Source organism: Strongylocentrotus purpuratus, unplaced genomic scaffold (genome assembly GCF_000002235.5).
Source record: "Strongylocentrotus purpuratus isolate Spur 01 unplaced genomic scaffold, Spur_5.0 spur5_scaffold_6, whole genome shotgun sequence".
In the NCBI taxonomy this organism is placed as follows: domain Eukaryota; kingdom Metazoa; phylum Echinodermata; class Echinoidea; order Camarodonta; family Strongylocentrotidae; genus Strongylocentrotus; species Strongylocentrotus purpuratus.
In genome coordinates this window covers 50,078,497-50,092,191 of record NW_022145612.1, presented here as the reverse complement: position 1 = coordinate 50,092,191, position 13,695 = coordinate 50,078,497, and the positions used below count along the sequence as shown (strand labels likewise).

Here is a 13,695-nt window from a genome sequence, read left to right as displayed (position 1 = left end):
ATATAAACATTTTAGAAGCATAATCAGAATATGACATATTTTTTGTTTTTTACAGCCGTGACGAAATTATAACATATTGGCTTGATCATAAACTATTTTCTAAGGTCAGCAGCAACTATGGCGGAAGAATCAGAAGCCGTAAGTTGAAGAATTATCATTGTTGGCATATAGTCTATATTGAGTGAACGATTGTGCTTGTGACGAGGTGTTTGCGTGAATTCAAGGCCATGTACGAATGCCAAATTTTAAATATTGGTTTGCTAAGATATGAAGTATAAAACAAAGTGAAAATGATAGAATATTTCGAGCTGGGAGTCGATTTCTACACAAATGAATGAGTGTGTTTTGCACAGCAATACTCGGTCACGCGTTTCTGGGCCCTTGTGAATTGTGAGGCTTAGCGCTCGCCGGGCCGAGTGGCCTAGGGAGAGCGCTCTGCCTGTGTGGCTTCTGGGACCAAATCGGAGCTGAGCTGAGCTGAGCTGAGCTGAGCTGAGCCGAGGAGAAGTTATGGCGCTAGTGTAGCAAGGTATCCAAAATATAGCCTACTAAAACAGACCTCAAATTTTAGACCCCAAATTTTGTGTTTATCATTATCTCTAGGGTTAGGGTTAGGGTTAGGGTTAGGGTTAGGGTTAGGGTAATGATGACCACAAAATTTGGGGTCTGAAATTTTGGATACCTTGCTACACTAGCGCCGAAGTGGCAACGACAGTTGAGCGCGAGTGTGGCAAGCGAGCAGGATTTATCACTGGAGGTCAAACCAAAAATTAAAATCCTCCTTCTCCGTCTTCCCTTTTTATTGTAGATCTATTTCTTCTTTTTTCCCTTTTTCTTGTAGACTAGACTTTCTAGATCTAGATAATAGATTCTAGTCTAGGCCTACTTTTTTTGTTCTTCCTCTTATTTATTTTTGTATTGTCTTTTTATTTCTCTTTTCCCATTGTATGTGAGATTAGAATAGATCAGGGTCTGAATTTATAGACAGACATACCCCCACCTCCCCCCCCCCCCCAAAAAAAAGGAAGAAGAAATAATTGAATGAAATGATATTAATTTATTTCATTCTCTTCCCGCATTGGATGTGGGATTAGATCAGGGTCTGAATAAATGACAGACTAACCTGCCCCCCCCCCCCAAAAAAAAAGAGAGAGAAATGATTTTAAAAAATGATATTAATCTCTTTCATTCTCTTTGTCCTTGTTTATTGACTCCTAACTTTTGCCATGTTGAATCAGTAAATGCTGATAGCATGATTTTTTTTTTTTTTTAAAGAATGGTGTTGACCTGACCATCATTTTATCTCCCCAGTTGCAGGAAATGAACCCATTTATTATTTTTGTTTTGTTATTTCATCTTGCCAACAATGGAACTTAATCCAATATTAGTTACAATGTTAGTTTTTCTGTTTAAACTATAAATTTGGATCAATCAAGCATATTTTGCTCATGTTAAACTTAATTGTATTTAACTTCCTATTAAATATTTTGTCTTTCAGCCCAGCCAACCAGCCAATACCGTGGAAGAACCACTAGATCTCATCAGACTTAGTCTGGATGAAAGGATCTATGTCAAGATGAGGAATGATAGGGAACTCAAAGGCAGACTTCATGTGAGAACATTTTCTTTGTTTTCCATTTTTAGCTCTTCATTCTTTGATTTCATTTTTGTAATCTTGTACCACTGATTCTCATGTATGGGCATACAATCATGTTAAAAATCATAATTTTCCATATTATGTAAATTTAATGTGAAATTGTGAATTTCTCAAATTTGGTTTGTTGTCAGTCCATCAGCTCATTAGCAATTTGTGGTGAATAGTTGAATAAATTTAGAATGTTAACTCAAATGTTAACTATTAACGATGCCCCATTTTATTATTCGCTTTAAAAAGTAAGTTTCCTCGAAATTGTACAGTAATTTCTTGTTTGTCTTTTCTGCAATCAGGCTTATGATCAGCATCTCAACATGATTCTTGGTGATGTTGAAGAAACTGTGACAGCCGTGGAGATAGATGAAGAAACTTATGAAGAAATATACAAGGTAAAGATAAAGGCATTTTTCAGTTGCTTGATATGTTATCCTTTGTTATTCATTGTCATTAAAATGAAAAGAGTCTTCAAAACCAGATTTCCATAAAAATACATCCGTGATTATCTTCAGGACCATCATAAAGTCAATTCTCTCAAATTTTAATTTCAGAGTTCAACTTCTGTTCAACTATGTCTTTTCTTTAAAATTCCATTCAAGTTGTTTTTAGTTTAGATACCCTTATGTTGTGAGAGCAGTTCTGATGAACATGTCTATTTGTAGCAAATGAAAATAATTAAATGAATTTTATATACTAATTAAAAAAATTATGACATTGTGTGCGTGTCTTTGATAAAATATCACCATGTTTTATGACCCTATTATGTGAAGAAGTTTTCTTTTAATCATGTAGATTTTGAAATGGAAAAGAATGACAAGTCACTTTGCCTTAAAGCCACACTGTCCTACTTGTAGCTACTTGCTCCCTCTATATAGAAAAAAAATGCCTAATCGGTGACCATTGGTCCCCCATGATCCTCTTTTTCTTATGTTAATTGAGAGCTGAGTTGATGAGATAACCACCTGTCCAGTGACCTCGCAGGGCAGTATAATCCCTCCCATACACTAGTACATATAAGCTTTAAGTAACCATGTTTACAGATGTCATTTAAATGTTGCATTCCTACTATTTTTCTCTGTTATTTTTTGATTTCAGAGTACTAAACGGTCAATTCAGATGTTGTTTGTCCGAGGTGACGGGGTGATTCTTGTCTCCCCTCCATTGAGATCGGGGACATTATAGCATTCAGAACATCAATGGCTAGACAGCGTTCACCATTCTGTATAAAAACTTAGGATGTATAAACTGTATTTCTTATGTTCTAAACATCAATCATGTAACAATAGAGAGTTTTGTTGCCTCAGCTGCAAGAAGATAGGAAGACACTCACACAACGGATACATTAATTCAGTCTGTTTAGTCACAATTTTATTTATTTATTTTTAATATATTTTTTTTATTGTACATTGTTTTGAGATGGAGCACAAATTGTGTAAGGTTTAATCAGGGATGCCAGTTTTCAGGCAATAACCTCAATTCAGGCCCTGGTGAGTTACTTTCAGACCATAGTTTAGGTTTTTTTGTGTACTACAAAATAGCTCATTCTAGGTGATTTTCAGGCCCTCTGATCAATTCTAAATGGCATCCCTGTCTAATATGTACAAGGACTTCCTGAAGGGACATTGTTTATGATATAGTGAGATCAAGAGCATCACAGTTTGTATTGTCAATCAATGAGAAAAAGCATGACTCAGTAGTTGAATCAGTTTATATTTTGTGTTTCTTGTTTGAACTGTGTTATTTTTATCTCTTGATGACAACTATTAAAAGTAGTCCTCTGTATTCAAAATACAATTATACACATACCACTAATTTTTTCCTTCAACTAAATTTTGTAATGTATATGTTGACATCAAGTTTTCAATTGGGCATATGGTTTTTGGAGAGATGGAAGAAAAAGAAGACGTAGAATCAGCTTTGTGTGGATTACCAAAGATTACAAAAAGGAAGTACCGGTACTGACTTTAGAAATGATGAAGGTTAATACAGGGTATAACTGCTTAAATGTAATTTGGTTATGTATAAGGGGTCAAGACCGATTTAAAAAATACCCACAGTTACATGTTATTTCATTACTTCAATCAGGGACATAGCATGTCCCTGCTTCAATAAACTCCATGTACTTTGTTTCTTGGTATATTATTAAAGCGTATGTAAGGTACTTTTATTAGATCATTTCTTATTAGATACCGGTAGTTCAATAACAATTAACACATAGATATGAATACCTAATGTGATATCATTCTAAAAATTTGTTTTAAAGTAATTTTTTAAAACATTGGTGTACAATTGGTGTTATCAAGTTTTATGTTTTATTCCTGTAACATTAATTTGTATATTACAGAACAACCTACCAAGTAGGCTTGTAAGCATATCTTTTTTTCCACAAAATCTTTCCTTTGTAAATAATGTTTTAAAATAAAATCATGTTAAACTGATGAAGGTGTTACCTGTTTGTTTACTTTTAGAATATTGTATTTATATCGGGGGCCCAATAATAAAGACCTCCCCCTCTCAATTGTTTTCCCTAATTGTTAATGGTCACTTGCATATAAGCATGTAAAGTGTAGAGCCCTGCCTCAATGTAGGTCAATATACCCATTAATTTTTTTCCCTTTTCATTGATCTTAGAAAAAAAGCCTTGCTCACATATGATGTGGTATACCGTTTTAAAATTCGCTAATTTAAAAGAAGGTGACGTATTTAAACCTAAGGGCACTACATATTTATGTATCTTTAAGCACACATCTACATGGGGACAAACATACTTGAGGCCTTTGTTGCAAGACATTTTGCAATATTTCCCTACTACACCGAGGTGTTTATTATTTGTGTGTGTGTAATATAAGGCACCTTACTTTGTCTTGTATTAACAAGGTCTGAAAAAATGTCCAGATTACTTGTGACTGGTCATATTGTTACCTCGTTGCTTCAAGGATTGGGGAGGGGGTGGCCTGTTGAGAATGTAAACGACGTAAATGACCATTATTAACAGCGGCAGTCTTCTTGCAGGAGTTGTCAATTATCTAAATGAATGGCAGGTGGGGATGAAAAAGTAGCTGTCCATGACAAAGGTCCTGCAAGTACTTACATATCTTTGTGTTTTAAGAAACAAGAAATGTGAAGTGCGGTCCAAACAAGTACACTTTTTAAAAATTTGCAGTTTTCAATGGCATGTGGGTAACAAACTTAAAAGATTGTGCTGCTGGAGTGATTCTTATGAATGACAAAATAAGAGTACCGGTATTTGTAAAGTGAACTGATCCTCCCTCCCTCCCTCTCTCTTTCTTTTCTTATACACCTCTAGTTCTCTGCATGAGAAGTGTATGATAATGGTGACTTTGAGGAACAATCCCATGAAAAAATAGGATGGTGCACGACTGAATATCAAGACAGTAAAAAATTCCTCTCTGAGCTCACGTCTTGTATCAAATTGTCTAAGAAGAGTAAGTTATAGAGATTCTGTTTTCCTATACCGGTACTTGCACTGCTGCGCAATTTTAACAAAAGTTACAAACAAAAAAGAGAGATGTGGAAGAGGGAGAGGGAGAAAGAGAGAGAGAGAGAATAATACAGAGGGAGGAAAGAGGGATCTAGCATAAAGATTTATATTCACACAGTGAGGGGGAAAACGGAAGAAAGGAAACTCATTGTATTTCAGTGTTCTATTTATGGCAACTAAAGATTTGAAAGCATAAAAAATATAGTTTTTATTCACATTTGGGATTTGAAATTATTGTAAATGACAAAACAATTCAATTCTTCCTTGCTTAGTCTAGCATTACTCCCCTCAATCCCCTTCCACTCTCTCTCTCCCTGTCTCTTTCTCTCTCTCTCTCTCTCTCTCTATATATATATATATATCTCGACCTCTCACCCACCCCTTTTTCTCATTTTATTCTTCTGATTAAATATCTTGATGTTTTCCTCACTATCATTTCTCTTTATAAGTTCTCATAAATGAGAATTTTCAAAAACTGTATCCTCTCTCGTCTATTACTATGATCTTTTGTTTATCTCTTAACAGAGGGAACATTGATAATGTGTCTTATATTAAATGACACTACCGGTACATACAAACACATATTCTACACAGATAGATTTCCTTCACAGACTTTATTATGGGATGGAAAATATATATGTTTTATTAAAAATAATGGTGAACAAGGTGTAATACTGACCAGCTGCATTGTTCACTACTATGTGTTTTCTTCACTTAGCGACACAAGGCTATTACAGAACATGCCAATCTCTCACAACTTTTATTTGAAGTGTGTGGTCTATAAAATATACCCAAAGGGTCAACTATCCTCTGTACATTCATCAATGAACTTTTCAAAATGATCTTTCCCTAAAATTCTGCTCTGGCCATGAGAATGACATCCAAGGTCCTCTTTATTCCTGGTGTAAAAGTTTTTGTTTGGGTTCCAACCAATGCCAAAGTTAGTTTCTAGGTAATCCAGTACGGCTGTTGTGCTGGTTAGGGAGTTGAAGTTCACCTTCTCGGATCCAGGCAAGTACTGATCCAACATTTGCATAAGATGATGATGGAAATAGGTCAAGTTGGTTCCTAGACTTAGACCTATGTCCACCTGCAAAGAAAGAAACCATATTTTTACTGTCAGTTCTACTGATTTACAATTCATGATACAAATTAAAAGTGATGAAAAATAGCTTTGATAATGAACACCCTAAACTTGGCACTATGTCCACCTGCAAAAGCAAGGAAGGAAATATTTTGTTCCTCAGCCAATGCTACTTTTGACAGTCGCATTTCATAAAATAATCATGAGAGATTCACATATCTGATAGTGTTTCTGTTGATTTACATAAGGAATAAGCATAATTGGTGTCAATTGACACTGATATCACCACATCAGATCTTATGCATTCAACCAGAACAAACCAGAACAAAATGCAATTTAAAGTGATGCTGTGACAAGGCAATATAACCCTACAATGCAAATCCAGTACTTACACTTACAATTATTAAAACAAATAAAGCTCAAAGAAGTTGAACGTTCCTTCATTTCACGCAAATTATCTTGTAATTGACACACATGAGAAAACAAAGAAAAGTTTAATAGCCTCACCCAATCCTGAATGCATTGAAAAGGTGTATCATCATATCCTGCATACATAGCTGGGTTACGCAATATGCCTCTGGCTGACATAACACCTGCACAAAACATGAAAAAGCCATTTTAAACGTAAAGACCAGTATTGGAAACTCCCCAATTTCAAAAAATGAAATGGAAGCATTTATTACCAATATATGATGATAAACAATTTGCCGGGAAACCGCCTACTAATTGATATATTTGGTAAATTAGTTTATCTATTGGTGAGTGAGAGATAAACGCACGTGTCGAGCACGTGTGCGTAGTCCCATATACATCTTTCTATGTCCAGTGCTTGTAACTTTACAAAGACTGGGCCAAATTTCTTATCATTTTGATGATTCCAGAACCTTGCAGTAACACACCAATACTTATATGCTAGATGATCAACCTTTACTGATCAATTCCACAACGTTTCTTGCACAATGTAATCGCATGACCATAACTGGTCTTTATCTTTAAGTACCTTCAGAACAATGTTTTCAGAGTATGTTATTTTACACTAGAATGATATATCTGATATTGATGACAGAAAAATAGAGAACTGTTAACTATTTGCCATGACAAAAGCAAATCATTGAGCCACTAAAGGCTGCCAATAACTTGAGATTCTCTCAAGTTGACTACCGGTAAGCATTCCTCAGTGATATTTCATCCCATGACTTTCAACCGATAAAATAAAAATAAGTACCGGTTAGGTTCTAAAAAAGAACCTTTTCCATTGATGAGCAAACAAAGTTACTGGACAGGAAAGTACTCACTTGAGTAATCAACTTACAAACAACATTGATCTAATGAATTATTCCTCCTGAAAATGAAAAAAAAATTGATTTGGTGTCTAGGCAGATAAGTTTTATGACTTACTTTCTCAACTGAAAACTGGATGAGAGTAGTTTATGTTGTGTCCTGTAAAAATATTTCTTTTGAATACCCGGTAGAAGCAAATGGACTTTATGTCTAGACAGACATTTCTTAAAGGGATCCGGTAACTTTGTCTCAGATTCTGAAACAAAATTCTCAGTGGATTTAGCTCATGTTGCAATGATAGTTACAAACCGTCAGGAAGCCCATGACTTTTACAAGCCTATCGCCTGTCTGATTATCAAGATATTTATGATTGAAATTACAAATTTTGAAAACCGTTTGCCAAACGATTTTCATAACACTACAGTCTATTGGGGAAGTAACTGGTCACTCAAACATTTTTACTTTTTTGAGGCACTTCTTGATCATTTTGAAGCGCAATTTTTTTAGGGCTTCAATATTACACCATATCACAGACACTAAGAACATGTAGGGCCGTGTATCTCGGATTTAACATTGTTAAACGATCCCTTTAACTAGGCAAGCGTTGAAGACAATTTTTCTTATATCATCCCGATGTAAGTCTTACCATCCACACCAGTTTGCTCCACAATTCTCCTAACATCCTCCATCAATTTGACGTCTCCGTTAGCAACCACCGGAACACCTACCCCCTCCTTGATGATGCGGATGGCATCATGGTCGGCTGGTTCTCCACGCTGCTCTTTGGTGCGACCGTGGACTGTTATCCAGGACACGCCCGCATGCTCTGCTCTTCTGCAAAGCTCTACAGTCTCCCTGTTTAATAGTAAAATGGACAGTTCTATGACTCATGCTTAGGGAACAATTCTTTCATGCTCAGTTTCTAATACTAACCTAATTTCAACCTTGGACCAAATACTACACATAATCCTAACCCTAGATATAACCTGAATCACAATTGCAACCCGAACTGTATATCTCTGATGAAATATAGCCTGTAGCAAATGCTGCCAGACTTGATAGTTTGATTGATCAGCCACATAGACAATTATTTAGTTCATACATACAAGTGTTGACTGATAACATAAACTTAGAAATCTTATAAACAAGATGAAAAGGATCCTACTAAGATAGCAAGACTCTACATACCTAAATAATTCCCAACATCCAATCATAACTCCTCTCTTTATCAGAAAGAAAAATGAACAATCCCCTATCTTTTTTTTCCCAAGAAGTTTGCATAATCCCAACTATTCTGGTATGTATTCCAGTGATATTTAGTAGTGGACAAGATATCAAAACCTAGTGTAGCTATGTCTTGATATCATCATTGGCATCGTTTCCCCAAATCATTTTAAGTACAAGTACGCTAACATCCAACTGAAAATCAATGGGAGGTCGGTGAACTAGTACTTATAGTGGTTTAGTGAAACGATGAGATGGTTTACAAGAATAGTAATCTTTCAGCAACCATATCCCATGGTTCTTTCCCGAAATTCTGTTTACAAGGAAAAGCTAATTTTCAGCTGTCACCAAGCTTATGAACAAGAATTGTTTACCCACAGTCCAAACAGAGTGAAGTGTGGCTTTCTGGCATCCACCTTATGATTTGTGAAGACCAAAATCAATTTTGCACATTGAAAATAAGCACTGACAAAGTTGTTACACTGAATTGCAGTACTCCTGTTGGGAAGAATTTGATCTTGGCATTTTCCCTAGACATCCCTAATACTTGTTATTAGCACTAAGGCTGTTAAGCAATGGCAATAATCCTGGATATCACATCCAACGGTCTACCCGTTATTCAACACAGACAACTCATATACCACTCACCTGATATCTTTATGGAGCCTTATCTTGATGGATGTTGTAAAGTCTGAACGGTCTACCCTGTTCCATGTCTGTTGGACCATGTCTTTGATCAGGTCTGGATGCTTGATGAGACAGGCACCATATCCTTCTGCCACGGCCCATCTGCAAAATGCAATTCAGTTATGATGAGAACAAAACTAGAATCATAATGCAGCTTTTAATCATTTGATTCTTAAAGGTAATTTACTTGAATAGACAAATACCCATGAAAGATAGTACATTTGTACGTTGATTTCTTACTACTGCCTGTCAAATGAATAAGTATGTTACCTCTAAATTTGCGGCAAACTAAAATCCTTGACTGCAATATTGAATCAAGTGTTTATGTTCTTAATAACACAGTGTACATGTGACAAAAGTTGACAACGGCAGTCCACCATTTGTTCCATTAGTTGACCAACGTAAACAAAGAGTTAATCCTTTAATGAAATCTTGTGACGTTGATAGGATCATAATAATCACTTTGCATAACCTAACAAATATGGCATCACAGCTGTGAAAATTGTTGCAACTCATCGTTCAGTATTACAACTGTATAAATGAGATACATATATTTAGAAATAAAAACCAAGAGTAAGCAAAAAGAACAATTTACAATGAATTCCCATGTCAAGTAACAACAAAAAAGGTAGATTTTCCAAAAATTGTAAGTACTGGTAGTCTCCTTACCGCTGAGGGCATCCACAATTAAGATCCACACCATCAGTGTATCTGAAAAATACAAGGACATATCCAATATGCTAAGATAATTTGATCTTCAGAGTAATTGTGAAAGGTATTCCGACTCAAAGAAAATGTATTTGACTTGGCTCATATTCCGTTCTTTTAAAATCATATCAATCAATCTCTATCTTTATCTGTCTCATCCTATCCTTTTCATGATGCTCTGTCCATCAGAATATTTCATTTTGTTGTCATAAAGTCTGTACAAATGGGAATGGGTTAACATTTTCTAGTAGTGGTCCGTCTTATGTTTCAATTACATACTCACAGGACTGCCATTTTTATAATGTACAAATTATTCCTCTCTCGCCTTCTAAATTAACTTTAGAACTACATGTACAATATATCTAGCCAATCTTTGCTAAATGGTGGTTTTTTCATTCTTGATTTATTCCCCTGTCTATTCATAAAATATATTTGCTTATGATTCAAACATATAGAAACAAAATAAATTTAATGTGGGCTTAGTTCTAAGGTATTATCAATTCAGTTGATTTCTTCTCAACCAACCTAAAATAACTTGACAAGATGATACTTACCGTGCAACTAATTCAGCAGCATCAGCAAGGTCCTTGGCATTACTTGCAGCAAATTGTACAATCAAGGGTCTGTCTCCTAAAAGAGAAAATAAGACAAGATGCTTATGAGAGCTCTTCTTTTATTCTATGGGCAATTAGCAACATACAGATACAATATTCTTATGACCTTTACTAAATATTGCAACCTCAATATTCTCAATTCTCAAACATGATTTACATACCATTAGAGGAACAGAATTCTACCAATCTTCTGAAATAATTTCCTCAAAATTGTTAATGGGAAACATAAGGAAATCTTTTAGATCCATTTCAAGAAATTTATATCCCTTCCTTCTTTAAAAAAAATATTAAGTGAAATATAACCCAAAAAGTAATGCGATGGAAAAATTAAAAAATTGAATTATAAGATTTCAACAATACTGTACCTTCATTTGAAGTGAATTCACTGTCTCTTGCTTTCGCAGATTTGAGAAATGAGTCACAGACAATCATTGGTGTGAACGTCAGATCACAATCGTAACTATAAAGAAAATATTTCAAAGAATAACATCCCTATCATATGTACAAAGATACATGTACATGCTAACATGACACTCCTTTCTATTTACATAAATTTTGACAACTGACAGTGACATGTCAGAATCAAGTGAACTTGTAAAAGATCCATAAATTAGTCATACAGAACAGAAACAAGAAAGATGTTTGGAGAATCACTCAATATTATTGCATAAGGGCCTTCCTATCTATTCACCATTAAAAAAAGATCAATATCCATACAAGAGTTCAAATTTCCATAAAGCAAGGCTCGACACTATTAAACAGGAGCCCAGGACACATGGGTGCCCAAAATCTAAATCAGGCTGATTGTAAAAAGATCAATCCAGATCCCTTCCACAAAAAGTTAGTAAAGACTTGTGAGAGTTGGAAAAAGAACAAAATAACAAAGAACCAAATTTACAAGATAAAGGCATAGACATATTTTTTTTCTAAAGTGTGTTGGTAATATGAATTAAACAATTTAAAGGTCTTTTCTCCTATTTACACAAGTGTGGAAGAAAGAGTGAATACAAGCTTAGCTTACCTTCGAACGAGGGTCCTGAATGCCAGCCTACATGAGAGCACATTGCAGAGTTAAAAATTGAAATAGAAAAATGTGATTAACATTTATGAGAAACATTTCCAAGTGCATTTGCAATGCAATCAATGTACCAGTACAAAAACCAGTGGCGGATCCAGAGAGGGGGGGGGGGGGGGTCCCGGGACCCTTCCCCTGGGGAAAAAATGGGTAAAAACATGTGAAATTAACCTTTATTTGTTTTAAAAAATGAAGATGACGGGCCCCCTCTCCTGGTGCTCAAGGGGGGGGGGGGGGGGGGGCAATTTTTCGAATTTTCTGAGGCAAAAAAATACAATCGATGTACCAGTACAAAGACCAATGGCGGATGGAAGAGGGGGAGAGGGGGGACCCCTTCCCTGGAAAAAAACATGTAAAAACAGGTTAATTCAACCTTTATTTGTAAGAAAAAAGAAGACAGGGCCCCCTCCCCTGGTGCTCAAGGGGGGGGGGGGTGTGATTTTCAAATTTAAATTTTCTGAGGCAAAACAAAAATGAGTGCTCACTGTCATACACAAAATAATCTTTTTTATTTGTCACAGAGGAGGTCAAGAGGTCACAAAATGAAACTAGACAAACAGTAGGCCTACTCTCAGCTTGATATGAGGAAGCTTTTTTTTTTAGCAACAGAGTTGTGGATTTGTGGAATAGTCTTCCTGAATAGGTTATCTCCACAACTCTTCGAAATGACAAGGATAATGTATAACTGAAGAAGACATCTACATGTACAAGTATGATAAATGGACAAGCGTAATTATATATACAGCACCACTGGATTAAAGTACAGTAAAGTAAAAAAAAAAAACTTTAAAAAAACTACGTCTACATCTACATAAGATGCGAAGCAAAATTATCAAGAGTCAAGTATAGAATTTCAATCAATTCCTGAATTTCAAAATCATGATACCCTCTCTTTAAATATGCTTTCTTTTTTTAAAAAATCTATTTTTAGTATTTTTGACTTTACCCAAGATGAACTTGATACAAATGTTTGTAGACTAAGTATATTTTACACTATCACTTTAAATTTAATAATGTCTATTTACATCTAAACATCTGGTATGGGAATTCTTTGATGTGAAACTGTCAATCTTCCCTATACACACAGAGGCGTCAGTGGAGCCAGGCATATAGTCTCAGCAGAACGACCATTGATCAGACTCGGACGTCAGACTGAACCTTTCCGTCTTGTTACGTTTATAATATAAAGAACATATGAATAAATAAAAAATGAGGGGATATAAAACCGACTACAGGTAAGAAGATTATCAATTTTAAGAATGTCAAACAAAAAATGGGAGTTCCGATTGTTCAAATAATTTCTTTATTCTCTTTCTACACTTGGGTCCATTTTCAATTTGCAATAAAAGCCAACAATTGAACAATCACCCTGCAATTACTCATGAACTTTATTTCTTAATATATCCTTCAGTAGACTCTATACTTACTTAGAATACCTAACCATGGGAGCACACATCTTCACAGGTTCCTTGGACTGGAAGAGCTGCAGTGGGGAAACATGTGTCGCCTTTTCCATAATGAAGTTGGGAGGATCGTTCCTCGCAATCGCGGGCAGTGCAGCTGCAGCAGTGCAGTGTTGACTCTTGTAAAATTGCAATACACAGATCTAAGTGTATGGGACTGATCTTCCAAAATTTAACTTCGATGTTAGAACAAAAATCATGGAAATGACTTTGATCCTGTCGCTTAGATTTTATTTTACCGTTACTTTGTCCATTTCATAAGATATTGCACTTGAAAATAGCACGAACGTAAAAGCATATGTCTGATTTTGCCATTCTGGCAGGCGGCATGTTCTCTGGGAAGACAAGTCGATCGTCGAGTCGCGCGACGGTACGCGTTCAACGTATGCACGGTGTAAATACAAGT

At 35.5% G+C, this 13,695-nt stretch overlaps 2 protein-coding genes across 2 annotated transcripts; one reads left to right on the top strand and one right to left on the bottom strand.

Moving 5' to 3' along the window:
• Positions 1-36: 36 nt before the first annotated feature.
• On the top strand, positions 37-3,440 carry LOC581166 (U6 snRNA-associated Sm-like protein LSm3). The gene is made up of 4 exons (XM_781179.5): positions 37-138; positions 1,499-1,612; positions 1,948-2,043; positions 2,747-3,440. The coding sequence occupies exons 1-4, from the start codon at positions 118-120 to the stop codon at positions 2,831-2,833; spliced, it is 318 nt and encodes a 105-aa protein (XP_786272.1). The 5' UTR covers positions 37-117; the 3' UTR covers positions 2,834-3,440.
• A 2,312-nt stretch (positions 3,441-5,752) lies between these two features.
• LOC581098 (tRNA-dihydrouridine(20a/20b) synthase [NAD(P)+]-like) lies at positions 5,753-13,659 on the bottom strand. Its single transcript, XM_781117.4, has 9 exons — positions 13,254-13,659; positions 11,773-11,799; positions 11,117-11,211; positions 10,692-10,767; positions 10,099-10,140; positions 9,391-9,531; positions 8,165-8,373; positions 6,745-6,830; positions 5,753-6,243 (listed from the first exon to the last, which is right to left on the bottom strand). The coding sequence occupies exons 1-9, from the start codon at positions 13,340-13,342 to the stop codon at positions 5,953-5,955; spliced, it is 1,056 nt and encodes a 351-aa protein (XP_786210.2). The 5' UTR covers positions 13,343-13,659; the 3' UTR covers positions 5,753-5,952.
• Between the last annotated feature and the right edge of the window lie 36 nt (positions 13,660-13,695).